This window comes from Salarias fasciatus, chromosome 7, assembly GCF_902148845.1.
Source record: "Salarias fasciatus chromosome 7, fSalaFa1.1, whole genome shotgun sequence".
Lineage (NCBI taxonomy): Eukaryota > Metazoa > Chordata > Actinopteri > Blenniiformes > Blenniidae > Salarias > Salarias fasciatus.
The window spans coordinates 33,305,365-33,321,895 of NC_043751.1; the positions used below are offsets into that span (position 1 = coordinate 33,305,365).

Genomic DNA, 16,531 nt, shown 5'->3' on the forward strand with positions numbered 1-16,531 from the left:
CCCGCCCTCTGACCCCGCCCTCTGACACTGTCCAGGGTGACCCCGCCCTCTGACACTGTCCAGGGTGACCCCGCCCTCTGACACTGTCCAGGGTGACCCCGCCCTCTGACACTGTCCAGGGTGACCCCGCCCTCTGACACTGTCCAGGGTGACCCCGCCCTCTGACCCCGCCCTCTGACACTGTCCAGGGTGACCCCGCCCTCTGACCCCGCCCTCTGACCGACCAGGATGCAGCGGCTCAGGAAGCGGCGATGGAGGCTGGTTTGGCGGGAAACGGGAGCGGACCGTCTCCCGGGTTTTGTTTCCAGCATTAAGTCGGGAGACGGAGGTCGGCTCGTTTCTCGATTTCCCAAATCAAAAGCGAAATGGAATGTCTGGAAGGTCCAGGGACCAGTCCCTGTTCCTCTGGTTCCTGGTTCTTCTGGTTCCTCCTGGGTCTGGTTCCTTTGGGTCTGTCCTTGTGGTCTCTCACCGGAGCATGCGATGTGAAGGTCCTGGTCTTTGTGTCCTCAGTCCCTGCGGTGGTGACGGGTCTTCAGGTGGACTCGCTGGTCTGGTCCTGCGGCCTGCAGGTCAGCTGGCAGGAAGCGGTGGGCGTGGCCGACTCCTACTTCCTGCAGGTGCTGGACGGCCGCGGCGTTCCGGTGGCCAACGCCTCACGGCCCATTGGACTCGGGTCTCACCGGTTTGACGGCCTGACCCCGGGGAGGAGGTACCGGGTCCTGGTCCAGACCAGCAGCGGGGGCGTCCAGAGTCCAGCAGTCAGCACAGAGACTCGAACACGTGAGTGGACAGAGGGACGGACACGACAGAAGACAGCGTCCCCGCATCGCGGTCTCCGGGGTTCACCTTCAGATCCCCGCTGGACCCTGGAGTCCAGCTCACCCGACGGTGGTTTAACTAGATCCGGTTTATCTGGATCAGTCTGAGAGTCGCTTCTGTCCTCCAGTCCCGTCTAGTTAATCCAGTCTGAATTAATCCTGTCTAGTTTAATCTAACCTAGTCTAGTTTAGCAGTCCAGTCGAGTTTAATGTAGTCTCGTTTTCTTGTCCAGTCTAGTTTAGTCCAGTCCGGTTCAGCGCTCCGGTCTGGTTTAATCCAGTCCGGTTCGGCGGCCCGGTCTGGTTGACGGTCCTGGGCACCCGGGCTTCAGCAGGTGTGGTTCTGGTTCTGTGGTGGTTCTGCAGGTCCGGCGGCCGTCACCGACCTGTCGGTCGGAGAGAACAGCACCTGCAGCCTGACGTTCCGCTGGTCGCCCCCTGCTGGAGACTTCACTCACTGCGAGGCGGTCCTGTACGGCGCCGACGACACGCTGCAGGAGCGCCGCCGCGTCCGGCCCGGCGGCCGGCAGGCGTCCTTCCAGGGCCTGAGAGCCGGCGCCCCCTACAGGGTGGAGGTCCTGATTCACAGCGGGGATCTCACCAACCAGACCTCCATGTGGGCCCGCACAGGTGAGTCTGGTACACCAGATCCTGAGTCCTGCACCGGACTGCAGGAAGCAACCCGGCTCGGGTCTCACCAGGCGCTCCAGAGCCCTGGCTGTTCTGCTCTCGGTTCTTTATGAAGGTTCCTTCTGCTGCTCGAGTCGGACTTCCTGCTTTCTTCTGTTCATATGTTTAGATTTTATTTATATTTCTCTCCATCCGTTTCTCTTGTTTCTGTTTTTTCTTCATGAACAAAAGCCGGAGTCCGATTCCCGGACTGCCAGGAACGAACGTGGCCTTAAAGCTGATCTGGTTGTGGTCCTGGTTCTGGTTCTGGTTCTGGTTTGGATTATATGCTGTTAGTTCTTTATACTTCCTGGTGTCTTCACACTTCACAGTGTTGCTCTTCACGGTGTTGCTCTTCACAGTGTGTCTCTTCACAGTGTTGCTCTTCACGGTGTTTCTCTTCACGGTGTTTCTCTTCACGGTGTTTCTCTTCACGGTGTTGCTCTTCACGGTGTTTCTCTACACGGTGTTTCTCTTCACGGTGTTTCTCTTCACGGTGTTGCTCTTCACGGTGTTTCTCTACACGGTGTTTCTCTTCACGGTGTTGCTCTTCACGGTGTTGCTCTTCACGGTGTTTCTCTTCACGGTGTTTCTCTTCACGGTGTTGCTCTTCACGGTGTTTCTCTTCACGGTGTTTCTCTTCACGGTGTTGCTCTTCACGGTGTTTCTCTTCACGGTGTGTCTCTTCACAGTGTTGCTCTTCACGGTGTTTCTCTTCACGGTGTTTCTCTTCACGGTGTTTCTCTTCACGGTGTTGCTCTTCACGGTGTTTCTCTACACGGTGTTTCTCTTCACGGTGTTGCTCTTCACGGTGTTGCTCTTCACGGTGTTTCTCTTCACGGTGTTTCTCTTCACGGTGTTGCTCTTCACGGTGTTTCTCTTCACGGTGTTTCTCTTCACGGTGTTGCTCTTCACAGTGTTTCTCTTCACGGTGTTGCTCTTCACGGTGTTGCTCTTCACGGTGTTGCTCTTCACAGTGTTGCTCTTCAAGGTGTTGCTCTTCACGGTGTTTCTCTTCACAGTGTTGCTCTTCACGGTGTTGCTCTTCACGGTGTTTCTCTACACGGTGTTGCTCTTCACGGTGTTTCTCTTCACGGTGTTGCTCTTCACGGTGTTGCTCTTCACGGTGTTTCTCTTCACGGTGTTTCTCTTCACGGTGTTGCTCTTCACGGTGTTTCTCTTCACGGTGTTGCTCTTCACGGTGTTTCTCTACACGGTGTTGCTCTTCACGGTGTTGCTCTTCACGGTGTTTCTCTTCACAGTGTTGCTCTTCACGGTGTTGCTCTTCACGGTGTTTCTCTACACGGTGTTGCTCTTCACGGTGTTTCTCTTCACGGTGTTGCTCTTCACGGTGTTTCTCTTCACGGTGTTTCTCTTCACGGTGTTTCTCTTCACGGTGTTGCTCTTCACGGTGTTTCTCTACACGGTGTTTCTCTTCACGGTGTTGCTCTTCACGGTGTTGCTCTTCACGGTGTTTCTCTTCACGGTGTTTCTCTTCACGGTGTTGCTCTTCACGGTGTTTCTCTTCACGGTGTTTCTCTTCACGGTGTTGCTCTTCACAGTGTTTCTCTTCACGGTGTTGCTCTTCACGGTGTTGCTCTTCACGGTGTTGCTCTTCACAGTGTTGCTCTTCAAGGTGTTGCTCTTCACGGTGTTTCTCTTCACAGTGTTGCTCTTCACGGTGTTGCTCTTCACGGTGTTTCTCTACACGGTGTTGCTCTTCACGGTGTTTCTCTTCACGGTGTTGCTCTTCACGGTGTTGCTCTTCACGGTGTTTCTCTTCACGGTGTTTCTCTTCACGGTGTTGCTCTTCACGGTGTTTCTCTTCACGGTGTTGCTCTTCACGGTGTTGCTCTTCACGGTGTTGCTCTTCACGGTGTTTCTCTTCACGGTGTTGCTCTTCACGGTGTTGCTCTTCACGGTGTTTCTCTACACGGTGTTGCTCTTCACGGTGTTTCTCTTCACGGTGTTGCTCTTCACGGTGTTGCTCTTCACGGTGTTTCTCTTCACGGTGTTTCTCTTCACGGTGTTGCTCTTCACGGTGTTTCTCTTCACGGTGTTGCTCTTCACGGTGTTTCTCTTCACAGTGTTGCTCTTCACGGTGTTGCTCTTCACGGTGTTTCTCTACACGGTGTTGCTCTTCACGGTGTTTCTCTTCACGGTGTTGCTCTTCACGGTGTTGCTCTTCACGGTGTTTCTCTTCACGGTGTTTCTCTTCACGGTGTTGCTCTTCACGGTGTTTCTCTTCACGGTGTTGCTCTTCACGGTGTTTCTCTACACGGTGTTGCTCTTCACGGTGTTTCTCTTCACGGTGTTTCTCTTCACGGTGTTTCTCTTCACGGTGTTGCTCTTCACAGTGTTTCTCTTCACGGTGTTGCTCTTCACGGTGTTGCTCTTCACGGTGTTTCTCTTCACGGTGTTTCTCTTCACGGTGTTGCTCTTCACGGTGTTTCTCTTCACGGTGTTGCTCTTCACGGTGTTTCTCTACACGGTGTTGCTCTTCACGGTGTTGCTCTTCACGGTGTTGCTCTTCACGGTGTTGCTCTTCACAGTGTTGCTCTTCACGGTGTTTCTCTTCACGGTGTTACTCTTCACATTGTTGCTCTTCACGGTGTTGGTCTTCACAGTGTTGCTCTTCACGGTGTTGCTCTTCACAGTGTTTCTCTTCACGGTGTTGCTCTTCATGGTGTTGCTCTTCACGGTGTTTCTCTACACGGTGTTGCTCTTCACGGTGTTTCTCTACACGGTGTTTCTCTACACGGTGTTGCTCTTCACGGTGTTGCTCTTCACGGTGTTGCTCTTCACGGTGTTGCTCTTCACAGTGTTTCTCTTCACGGTGTTGCTCTTCACGGTGTTGCTCTTCACGGTGTTGCTCTTCACGGTGTTGCTCTTCACGGTGTTTTTCTTCACGGTGTTGCTCTTCATGGTGTTGCTCTTCACGGTGTTGCTCTTCATGGTGTTGCGCTTGTCTTCTGTCCTCCTCAGTACCAGCTGCTGTGGTGTCCCTTCGGGTTCAGGGTGGCAGCAGCCCCGATGCTTTGTGGGTAAGCTGGACCGGAGGTGGTGGAGAGGTGAGCGGGTACCTGCTGTCCCTCGTCCAATCGGATGGCTCGGTGGAGGCGGAGCAGCGTCTGGGCCCTGAGGCCTCCGAGTTCACCTTCTCGGGTCTGGTTCCTGGACGCCTGTACACCGCCGAGGTGCTGAGCCTGAGCGGAGAGCAGAGGAACCGGGCGTCCAGCAGGGGGCGCACCGGTGAGACGACCACACCCAACCACACCACTGCACACAGCCAGACCATCCATCCTTCACACATCCATCCATCCATCCATCCATCATCCATCATCCATCCATCTGTAAATCCATCATCCATCCATCCATCATCCATTCATCCATCATCCATCCATCATCCATCCATCATCCATCATCCATCATCCATTCATCCATCATCCATCCATCATCCATCCATCCATCTATCATCCATCTATCTATCATCATCCATCCATCATCCACCCATCCATCCATCATCCATCCCATCCAGCCATCATCCATCCATCCATCATCCATCCATCATCCATCATCCATCATACATCATCCATCCATCCACCCATCATCCATCCATACATCATCCATCATCCATCCATCCATCCATCATCATCCATCCATCCATCTTCCATCCATCCATTCATTATCATCCATCCATCCATCATCCATCCATCCATCCATCCATCCATCCATCCATACATCTTCCATCCATCCATCATCCATCCATACATCATCCATCCATCCACCCATCATCCATCCATCATCCATCCACCCATCATCCATCCATCCATCATCCATCCATTCATCCATCCATCATCCATCCATCCATCCATCATCCATCATCCATCATCCATCCATCCATCCATCCATCCACCCATCATCCATCCATCCATCCATCCATCATCCATACATACATCATCTATCCATCATCCATCCATACATCATACATCATCAATCATCCATCCATCCATCCATCCATCCATCCATCCATCTATTCATCCATCCATCCATCATCCATCCATCCATCCATCCATCCATCCATCCATCCATCCATCCATCAATTATGCATCCATCCATCAACCATCCATTATGCATCCATCCATTCATCCATCCATCATGTGTCCACTTTAAAGCGATACTTCAACATTTTGGCAAATTGGCCCATTTAGCACAACTCCTCAGTCATTAGAACAGCAGACTGACTGTTTCTGTGAGGCGAGCTGTTGTTTATCCAGAGGTGAGTCGGGGAAGGTTTTCGGGACGGACACAATGGACGTGGGCGGTATTTTTGGTTCCCCTCGTCAAACTCATCAAATACACAATCCAACAACCCCAAAACACTTTGGTGGACACGTTATAATCCACACATTCGCTATGCTGTGAAATATTAATGCAAAATTACCAGATTGAGTTGTTTCTGCGAAGATTGCTAAAACGGAACTACTTACTAAACATGGCGTCTGGGCGTAGTGATTTCAAAAGAGAAAGTAGTTCCCAGTATTTTCTTCAGTGTCGTAACGCTACAATATTATTTGTTGGTGTTCCACAGCGTAGTGAATGTGTGGATTGTAACATAAGGACCAAGGGACTAAGGAATTGTGCTAAATGGACCAATTTGCCAAAATGTAGAAGTATCTCTTTAACTCCTCACCTTGGGAGATTTTCACCATAGATATCATATAAGAACACTAGATGGTTCATGCTCACTGAAACCCAATGGGGACTAACGTCGTCACATGGCAGCCATCTTGGAACAGAGCCACTCACTCACTCATCACATTGATGTCAATGGATCGTCAACTCTGAAATAGCTATAGATTGCTCAATTTTCAATCGATTTTCAAAGGACTTGGTTTGTTACGAACGTCAGACATGTAGATATTTAACTGCATGCAAAACAAAAAGTTGTGATTTTAACATTTAGTCTGCATCATAGCAACGTAACGTTAGTAATAAATCAAACCGTCTGTAAATCCGTCAAGAATTCAATGGTATTTTAGTGTAACTCACTCACCTTCAATTAGATTACCCAGAGCGCACCAGAGAGGTCCACTGTCCTAAGATGGCCGCCAGCGAACCACGTTGTTGACTCCGCCTTAAGGCATCTAGTTCTTGTATGATATCTACGGTTTTCACACCCACCTAAAACATCTCTGCCCGGAAACAGGAAACGGCTCTACAACTGTTACACTTCACAGCTAACAGCCACACAACTGGACAGAACCAAACACAAAGTACACAACTGTACACTGACACAACGATGTACCTCAATGCTCCTCAGCGCCCCGCCCCCCCACCGCCTTCCTGTTCAGGGGAGTCACCAACACGTCCCTGGAGGTCTCGTGGAGCGGCCCGCTGGACTCGGACTATGACGACTTTCGACTACGGTGGACCCCCGAGGACCAGCTGTCTGTCATCAACCCGTACCACAGCCGCACGGCGGGCAGCCGCATCCTGACGGGCCTGTTCCCCGGACGCCGCTACACCTTCAGCCTGTGCACCGTCAGCGGCGCCACGGAGCCTGGGACCAGTCCCAGCTTCAGCACGGCCATACACAGCAGCATCCGCACCAGTAGGTGGCAGCACACTGCAAGGCGGGTTGGTTCAGTGACATGTTGAGGTGTTCTCTGTCCACGCTTGTGCACTCTCCGCCGTTCGCATTCGCCTCTCCTGACATGAGGCGTCTCCATCAAGAGGGTGGACGGGGGGGGGGGGGGGGGGGGGGTGCCGCCATGTTGGTGTCCCCTGTTCTGGACAGAGCTTTCAGCCAACCTGGACTGGTTCTGTGTGTCTGCTGTGTAGGTGGCGGTTGCGTTTCCTTCTTACAGACTGTAGAAGGCCGATGCAGGCAAGGCAGTGGACGACTGTAGAAGAGCGATGCAGGCAAGGCAGTGGACGACTGTAGAAGACCGATGCAGGCAAAGCGGAGGACAACTGTAGAAGACCGATGCAGGCAAGGCGGAGGACGACTGTAGAAGAGTGATGCAGGCAAGGCGGAGGACAACTGTAGAAGAGCGATGCAGGCAAGGCGGAGGACGACTGTAGAAGACTGATGCAGGCAAGGCGGAGGACAACTGTAGAAGACCGATGCAGGCAAGGCGGAGGACGACTGTAGAAGTCCGATGCAGGCAAGGCAATGGACGACTGTAGAAGACCGATGCAGGCAAGGCGGAGGACAACTGTAGAAGTCCGATGCAGGCAAGGCGGAGGATGACTGTAGAAGAGCGATGCAGGCAAGGCGGAGGACAACTGTAGAAGAGCGATGCAGGCAAGGCGGAGGACGACTGTAGAAGACCGATGCAGGCAAGGTGGAGGACGACTGTAGAAGACTGATGCAGGCAAGGTGGTGGACGACTGTAGAAGAGTGATGCAGGCAAGGCGGAGGACGACTGTAGAAGACTGATGCAGGCAAGGCGGAGGACGACTGTAGAAGTCCGATTCAGGCAAGGCGGAGGACGACTGTAGAAGTCCGATGCAGGCAAGGCGGAGGACAACTGTAGAAGAGCGATGCAGGCAAGGCGGAGGACAACTGTAGAAGACTGATGCAGGCAAGGCGGAGGACGACTGTAGAAGTCCGATGCAGGCAAGGCGGAGGACGACTGTAGAAGAGCGATGCAGGCAAGGCGGAGGATGACTGTAGAAGACTGATGCAGGCAAGGTGGAGGACGACTGTAGAAGACTGATGCAGGCAAGGCGGAGGACGACTGTAGAAGTCCGATGCAGGCAAGGCGGAGGACAACTGTAGAAGAGCGATGCAGGCAAGGCGGAGGACAACTGTAGAAGACTGATGCAGGCAAGGTGGTGGACGACTGTAGAAGACCGATGCAGGCAAGGCGGAGGACAACTGTAGAAGACCGATGCAGGCAAGGCGGAGGACGACTGTAGAAGTCCGATGTAGGCAAGGCGGAGGACGACGGTAGAAGAGCGATGCAGGCAAGGCGGAGGACGACTGTAGAAGACCGATGCAGGCAAGGCGGAGGACGACTGTAGAAGACCGATGCAAGCAAGGTGGTGGACGACTGTAGGAGACCGATGCAGGCAAGGCGGAGGACAACTGTAGAAGACTGATGCAGGCAAGGCGGAGGACGACTGTAGAAGTCCGATGCAGGCAAGGCGGAGGACAACTGTAGAAGAGCGATGCAGGCAAGGCGGAGGACAACTGTAGAAGACTGATGCAGGCAAGGTGGTGGACGACTGTAGAAGACCGATGCAGGCAAGGCGGAGGACAACTGTAGAAGACCGATGCAGGCAAGGCGGAGGACGACTGTAGAAGTCCGATGTAGGCAAGGCGGAGGACGACGGTAGAAGAGCGATGCAGGCAAGGCGGAGGACGACTGTAGAAGACCGATGCAGGCAAGGCGGAGGACGACTGTAGAAGACCGATGCAAGCAAGGTGGTGGACGACTGTAGGAGACCGATGCAGGCAAGGCGGAGGACGACTGTAGAAGAGTGATGCAGGCAAGGCGGAGGACGACTGTAGAAGACTGATGCAGGCAAGGCGGTGGACGACTGTAGAAGACCGATGCAGGCAAGGCGGAGGACAACTGTAGAAGACCGATGCAGGCAAGGCGGAGGACGACTGTAGAAGAGCGATGCAGGCAAGGCGGAGGACGACTGTAGAAGACTGATGCAGGCAAGGCGGAGGACGACTGTAGAAGAGTGATGCAGGCAAGGCGGAGGACGACTGTAGAAGACCAATGCAGGCAAGGCGGAGGACAACTGTAGAAGAGTGATGCAGGCAAGGCGGAGGACGACTGTAGAAGACTGATGCAGGCAAGGCGGAGGACGACTGTAGAAGACCGATGCAGGCAAGGTGGAGGACGACTGTAGAAGACCGATGCAGGCAAGGCGAAGGACGACTATAGAAGAGCGATGCAGGCAAGGTGGAGGACAACTGTAGAAGACTGATGCAGGCAAGGTGGTGGACGACTGTAGAAGACCAATGCAGGCAGTGGACGACTGTAGAAGACCGATGCAGGCAAGGTGGAGGACGACTGTAGAAGACCGTTGCAGGCAAGGCGGAGGACGACTGTAGAAGAGCGATGCAGGCAAAGCGGAGGACGACTGTAGAAGACCGATGCAGGCAAGGCGGAGGATGACTGTAGAAGACTGATGCAGGCAAGGCGGAGGACGACTGTAGAAGTCCGATGTAGGCAAGGCGGAGGACGACTGTAGAAGAGCGATGCAGGCAAGGCGGAGGACGACTGTAGAAGACCGATGCAGACAAGGCGGAGGACGACTGTAGAAGACTGATGCAGGCAAGGCGGTGGACGACTGTAGAACACCGATGCAGACAAGGCGGAGGACGACTGTAGAAGACTGATGCAGGCAAGGCGGTGGACGACTGTAGAACACCGATGCAGGCAAGGCGGAGGACAACAGTAGAAGACCGATGCAGGCAAGGCGGAGGACGACTGGAGAAGACCGATGCAGGCAAGGTGGTGGACGACTGGAGAAGACTGATGCAGGCAAGGCGGAGGACAACTGTAGAAGACCGATGCGGGCAAGGCGGAGGACAACTGTAGAAGAGTGATGCAGGCAAGGCGGAGGACGACTGTAGAAGACTGATGCAGGCAAGGCGGAGGACGACGGTAGAAGTCCGATGCAGGCAAGGCGGAGGACGACTGTAGAAGAGCGATGCAGGCAAGGCGGAGGACGACTGTAGAAGACCGATGCAGGCAAGGTGGAGGACGACTGTAGAAGACCGATGCAGGCAAGGCGAAGGACAACTATAGAAGAGCGATGCAGGCAAGGTGGAGGACAACTGTAGAAGACTGATGCAGGCAAGGTGGTGGACGACTGTAGAAGACCGATGCAGGCAAGGCGGAGGACAACTGTAGAAGACCGATGCAGGCAAGGCGGAGGACGACTGTAGAAGTCCGATGTAGGCAAGGCGGAGGACGACGGTAGAAGAGCGATGCAGGCAAGGCGGAGGACGACTGTAGAAGACCGATGCAGGCAAGGCGGAGGACGACTGTAGAAGACCGATGCAAGCAAGGTGGTGGACGACTGTAGGAGACCGATGCAGGCAAGGCGGAGGACAACTGTAGAAGAGTGATGCAGGCAAGGCGGAGGACGACTGTAGAAGACTGATGCAGGCAAGGCGGTGGACGACTGTAGAAGACCGATGCAGGCAAGGCGGAGGACGACTGTAGAAGACCGATGCAAGCAAGGTGGTGGACGACTGTAGGAGACCGATGCAGGCAAGGCGGAGGACAACTGTAGAAGAGTGATGCAGGCAAGGCGGAGGACGACTGTAGAAGACTGATGCAGGCAAGGCGGTGGACGACTGTAGAAGACCGATGCAGGCAAGGCGGAGGACGACTGTAGAAGGACCGATGCAGGCAAGGTGGAGGACGACTGTAGAAGACCGATGCAGGCAAGGCGAAGGACAACTATAGAAGAGCGATGCAGGCAAGGTGGAGGACAACTGTAGAAGACTGATGCAGGCAAGGTGGTGGACGACTGTAGAAGACCAATGCAGGCAGTGGACGGACTGTAGAAGACCGATGCAGGCAAGGTGGAGGACGACTGCAGAAGACCGATGCAGGCAAGGCGGAGGACGACTGTAGAAGAGCGATGCAGGCAAAGCGGAGGACGACTGTAGAAGACCGATGCAGGCAAAGCGGGAGGACGACTGTAGAAGGCCGATGCAGTCAAGGCGGAGGACGACTGTCGAAGACCGATGCAGGCAAAGCGGAGGACGACTGTAGAAGACCGATGCAGACAAGGCAGTGGACGACTGTAGAAGGCCGATGCAGACAAGGCAGTGGATGACTGTAGAAGACCAATGCAGGCAGTGGACGACTGTAGAAGACGATGCAGGTGGTGGACGACTGTAGAAGGCCGATGCAGACAAGGCAGTGGATGACTGTAGAAGACCAATGCAGGCAGTGGATGACTGTAGAAGACCGATGCAGGTGGTGGACGACTGTAGAAGTCCGATGCAGGCAAGGCGGAGGACAACTGTAGAAGAGCGATGCAGGCCAGGCGGAGGATGACTGTAGAAGACTGATGCAGGCAAGGTGGTGGACGACTGTCGAAGACCGATGCAGGCAAGGCGGAGGACAACTGTAGAAGACTGATGCAGGCAAGGTGGTGGACGACTGTCGAAGACCGATGCAGGCAAGGCGGAGGACAACTGTAGAAGAGCGATGCAGGCAAGGCGGAGGACGACTGTAGAAGACCGATGCAGGCAAGGCGGAGGACGACTGTAGAAGACCGATGCAGGCAAGGCGGAGGACGACTGTAGAAGACCGATGCAGGCAAGGCGGAGGACGACTGTAGAAGACTGATGCAGGCAAGGTGGTGGACGACTGTAGAAGACCGATGCAGGCAAGGCGGAGGACAACTGTATAAGAGCGATGCAGGCAAGGTGGAGGACGACTGTAGAAGACCGATGCAGGCAAGGCGGAGGACGACTGTAGAAGAGCGATGCAGGCAAGGCGGAGGACGACTGTAGAAGACTGATGCAGGCAAGGCGGAGGACGACTGTAGAAGACTGATGCAGGCAAGGCGGAGGACGACTGTAGAAGACCGATGCAGGCAAGGCGGAGGACGACTGTAGAAGACCGATGCAGGCAAGGCGGAGGACGACTGTAGAAGACCGATGCAGGCAAGGCGGAGGACGACTGTCGAAGAGCGATGCAGGCAAGGCGTAGGACGACTGTAGAAGACTGATGCAGGCAGTGGACGACTGTAGAAGACCGATGCAGGCAAGGCGGAGGACGACTGTAGAAGACCGATGCAGGCAAGGCGGAGGACGACTGTAGAAGAGCGATGCAGGCAAAGCGGAGGACGACTGTAGAAGACCGATGCAGGCAAGGCGGAGGACGACTGTAGAAGGCCGATGCAGTCAAGGCGGAGGACGACTGTCGAAGACCGATGCAGGCAAAGCGGAGGACGACTGTAGAAGACCGATGCAGACAAGGCAGTGGACGACTGTAGAAGGCCGATGCAGACAAGGCAATGGATGACTGTAGAAGACCAATGCAGGCAGTGGACGACTGTAGAAGACCGATGCAGGTGGTGGACGACTGTAGAAGGCCGATGCAGACAAGGCAGTGGATGACTGTAGAAGACCAATGCAGGCAGTGGATGACTGTAGAAGACCGATGCAGGTGGTGGACGACTGTAGAAGTCCGATGCAGGCAAGGCGGAGGACAACTGTAGAAAGAGCGATGCAGGCCAGGCGGAGGATGACTGTAGAAGACTGATGCAGGCAAGGTGGTGGACGACTGTCGAAGACCGATGCAGGCAAGGCGGAGGACAACTGTAGAAGACTGATGCAGGCAAGGTGGTGGACGACTGTCGAAGACCGATGCAGGCAAGGCGGAGGACAACTGTAGAAGAGCGATGCAGGACAAGGCGGAGGACGACTGTAGAAGACCGATGCAGGCAGGCGGGAGGACGACTGTAGAAGAGCGATGCAGGCAAGGCGGAGGACGACTGTAGAAGACAGATGCAGGCAAGGCGGAGGACGACTGTAGAAGACTGATGCAGGCAAGGTGGTGGACGACTGTAGAAGACCGATGCAGGCAAGGCGGAGGACGACTGTATAAGAGCGATGCAGGCAAGGTGGAGGACGACTGTAGAAGACCGATGCAGGCCAAGGCGGAGGACGACTGTAGAAGAGCGATGCAGGCAAGGCGTAGGACGACTGTAGAAGACAGATGCAGGCAAGGCGGAGGACGACTGTAGAAGACTGATGCAGGCAAGGCGGAGGACGACTGTAGAAGACCGATGCAGGCAAGGCGGAGGACGACTGTAGAAGACCGATGCAGGCAAGGCGGAGGACGACTGTAGAAGAGCGATGCAGGCAAGGCGGAGGACGACTGTCGAAGAGCGATGCAGGCAAGGCGTAGGACGACTGTAGAAGACTGATGCAGGCAAGGCGGAGGACGACTGTAGAAGACTGATGCAGGCAAGGCGGAGGACGGACTGTAGAAGACCGATGCAGGCAAGGCGGAGGACGACTGTAGAAGACTGATGCAGGCAAGGCGGAGGACGACTGTAGAAGTCCGAATGCAGGCAAGGTGGAGGACGACTGTCGAAGAGCGATGCAGGCAAGGCGGAGGACGACTGTAGAAGACCGATGCAGGCAAGGCGGAGGACGACTGTAGAAGACCGATGCAGGCAAAGCGGAGGACGACTGTAGAAGACCGATGCAGGCAAGGCGGAGGACGACTGTAGAAGACCGATGCAGGCAAGGCGGAGGACGACTGTAGAAGACTGATGCAGGCAAGGCGGAGGACGACTGTAGAAGAGTGATGCAGGCAAGGCGGAGGACGACTGTAGAAGACCGATGCAGGCAAGGCGGAGGACGACTGTAGAAGACCGATGCAGGCAAGGCGGAGGACGACTGTAGAAGACCGATGCAGGCAAGGTGGAGGACGACTGTAGAAGACCGATGCAGGCAAGGCGAAGGACAACTATAGAAGAGCGATGCAGGCAAGGTGGAGGACAACTGTAGAAGACTGATGCAGGCAAGGTGGTGGACGACTGTAGAAGACCAATGCAGGCAGTGGACGACTGTAGAAGGACCGATGCAGGGCAAGGTGGAGGACGACTGTAGAAGACCGTTGCAGGCAAGGCGGAGGACGACTGTAGAAGAGCGATGCAGGCAAAGCGGAGGACGACTGTAGAAGACCGATGCAGGCAAGGTGGAGGACGACTGTAGAAGACTGATGCAGGCAAGGTGGTGGACGACTGTAGAAGAGTGATGCAGGCAAGGTGGTGGACGACTGTAGAAGTCCGATGCAGGCAAGGCGGAGGACAACTGTAGAAGAGCGATGCAGGCAAGGCGGAGGACAACTGTAGAAGACTGATGCAGGCAAGGTGGTGGACGACTGTAGAAGACCGATGCAGGCAAGGCGGAGGACGACTGTAGAAGAGCGATGCAGGCAAGGCGGAGGACAACTGTAGAAGACTGATGCAGGCAAGGTGGTGGATGACTGTAGAAGACCGATGCAGGCAAGGCGGAGGACGACTGTAGAAGAGCGATTGCAGGCAAGGCGGAGGACGACTGTAGAAGTCCGATGCAGGCAAGGCGGAGGACGACTGTAGAAGTCCGATGCAGGCAAGGCGGAGGACGACTGTCGAAGAGCGATGCAGGCAAGGCGTAGGACGACTGTAGAAGACTGATGCAGGCAATGCGGAGGACGACTGTAGAAGACTGATGCAGGCAAGGCGGAGGACGACTGTAGAAGACCGATGCAGGCAAGGCGGAGGACGACTGTAGAAGACTGATGCAGGCAAGGCGGAGGACGACTGTAGAAGTCCGATGCAGGCAAGGCGGAGGACGACTGTAGAAGAGCGATGCAGGCAAGGCGGAGGACGACTGTAGAAGACCGATTGCAGGCAAGGTGGAGGACGACTGTAGAAGACCGATGCAGGCAAAGCGGAGGACGACTGCAGAGACCGATGCAGGCAAGGTGGAGGACGACTGTAGAAGAGCGATGCAGGCAAGGCGGAGGACGACTGTAGAAGAGTGATGCAGGCAAGGCGGAGGACGACTGTAGAAGACCAATGCAGGCAAGGCGGAGGACGACTGTAGAAGACTGATGCAGGCAAGGCGGAGGACGACTGTAGAAGACCGATGCAGGCAAGGTGGAGGACGACTGTAGAAGACCGATGCAGGCAAGGCGAAGGACAACTATAGAAGAGCGATGCAGGCAAGGTGGAGGACAACTGTAGAAGACTGATGCAGGCAAGGTGGTGGACGACTGTAGAAGACCAATGCAGGCAGTGGACGACTGTAGAAGACCGATGCAGGCAAGGTGGAGGACGACTGTAGAAGACCGTTGCAGGCAAGGCGGAGGACGACTGTAGAAGAGCGATGCAGGCAAGGCGGAGGACGACTGTAGAAGACCGATGCAGGCAAGGTGGAGGACGACTGTAGAAGACTGATGCAGGCAAGGTGGTGGACGACTGTAGAAGAGTGATGCAGGCAAGGTGGTGGACGACTGTAGAAGTCCGATGCAGGCAAGGCGGAGGACAACTGTAGAAGAGCGATGCAGGCAAGGCGGAGGACAACTGTAGAAGACTGATGCAGGCAAGGTGGTGGACGACTGTAGAAGACCGATGCAGGCAAGGCGGAGGACGACTGTAGAAGAGCGATGCAGGCAAGGCGGAGGGACAACTGTAGAAGACTGATGCAGGCAAGGTGGTGGATGACTGTAGAAGACCGATGCAGGCAAGGCGGGAGGACGACTGTAGAAGAGCGATGCAGGCAAGGCGGAGGACGACTGTAGAAGTCCGATGCAGGCAAGGCGGAGGACGACTGTCGAAGAGCGATGCAGGCAAGGCGGAGGACGACTGTAGAAGACCGATGCAGGCAAGGTGGAGGACGACTGTAGAAGACCGATGCAGGCAAAGCGGAGGACGACTGCAGAAGACCGATGCAGGCAAGGTGGAGGACGACTGTAGAAGAGCGATGCAGGCAAGGCGGGAGGACGACTGTAGAAGACTGATGCAGGCAAGGCGGAGGACGACTGTAGAAGAGTGATGCAGGCAAGGCGGAGGACGACTGTAGAAGACCAATGCAGGCAAGGCGGGGAGGACGACTGTAGAAGACTGATGCAGGCAAGGCGGAGGACGACTGTAGAAGACGATGCAGCAAGGTGGAGGACGACTGTAGAAGACGATGCAGGCAAGGCGGAAGGACACACTATAGAAGACCGATGCAGGCAAGGTGGAGGACAACTGTAGAGACTGATGCAGGCAAGGTGGGGACGCTGTAGAGGACCAATGCAGGGCAGTAGGACGACTGTAGCGACCGATGCAGGCAAGGTGGAGGACGACTGTAGAAGAAGTTGCAGGCAAGGCGGAGGACGACTGTAGAAGAGCGATGCAGGCAGGGGGACGACTGTAGAAGACGATGCAGGCAAGGGAGGACGACTGTAGAAGATGATGCAGGCAAGGGGTGGGACGACTGTAGAAGAGTGATGCAGGCAAGGTGGTGGGATGTCGAGGTACGATGCAGGCAAGGCGGAGGACAA

General features: G+C 55.1%; 1 protein-coding gene across 1 annotated transcript in view; it reads left to right on the forward strand.

Annotated features, from left to right (window-relative positions):
- LOC115392398 (receptor-type tyrosine-protein phosphatase beta-like) overlaps window positions 1-16,531 on the forward strand; it is a 48,223-nt gene that overhangs the window by 9,093 nt on the left and 22,599 nt on the right. The window contains exons 13-16 of the mRNA XM_030096989.1: window positions 514-783; window positions 1,188-1,451; window positions 4,476-4,742; window positions 6,814-7,104. Coding sequence (XP_029952849.1) covers window positions 514-783; window positions 1,188-1,451; window positions 4,476-4,742; window positions 6,814-7,104 — 1,092 coding nt within the window. The remainder of the gene's footprint in view (window positions 1-513; window positions 784-1,187; window positions 1,452-4,475; window positions 4,743-6,813; window positions 7,105-16,531) is intronic.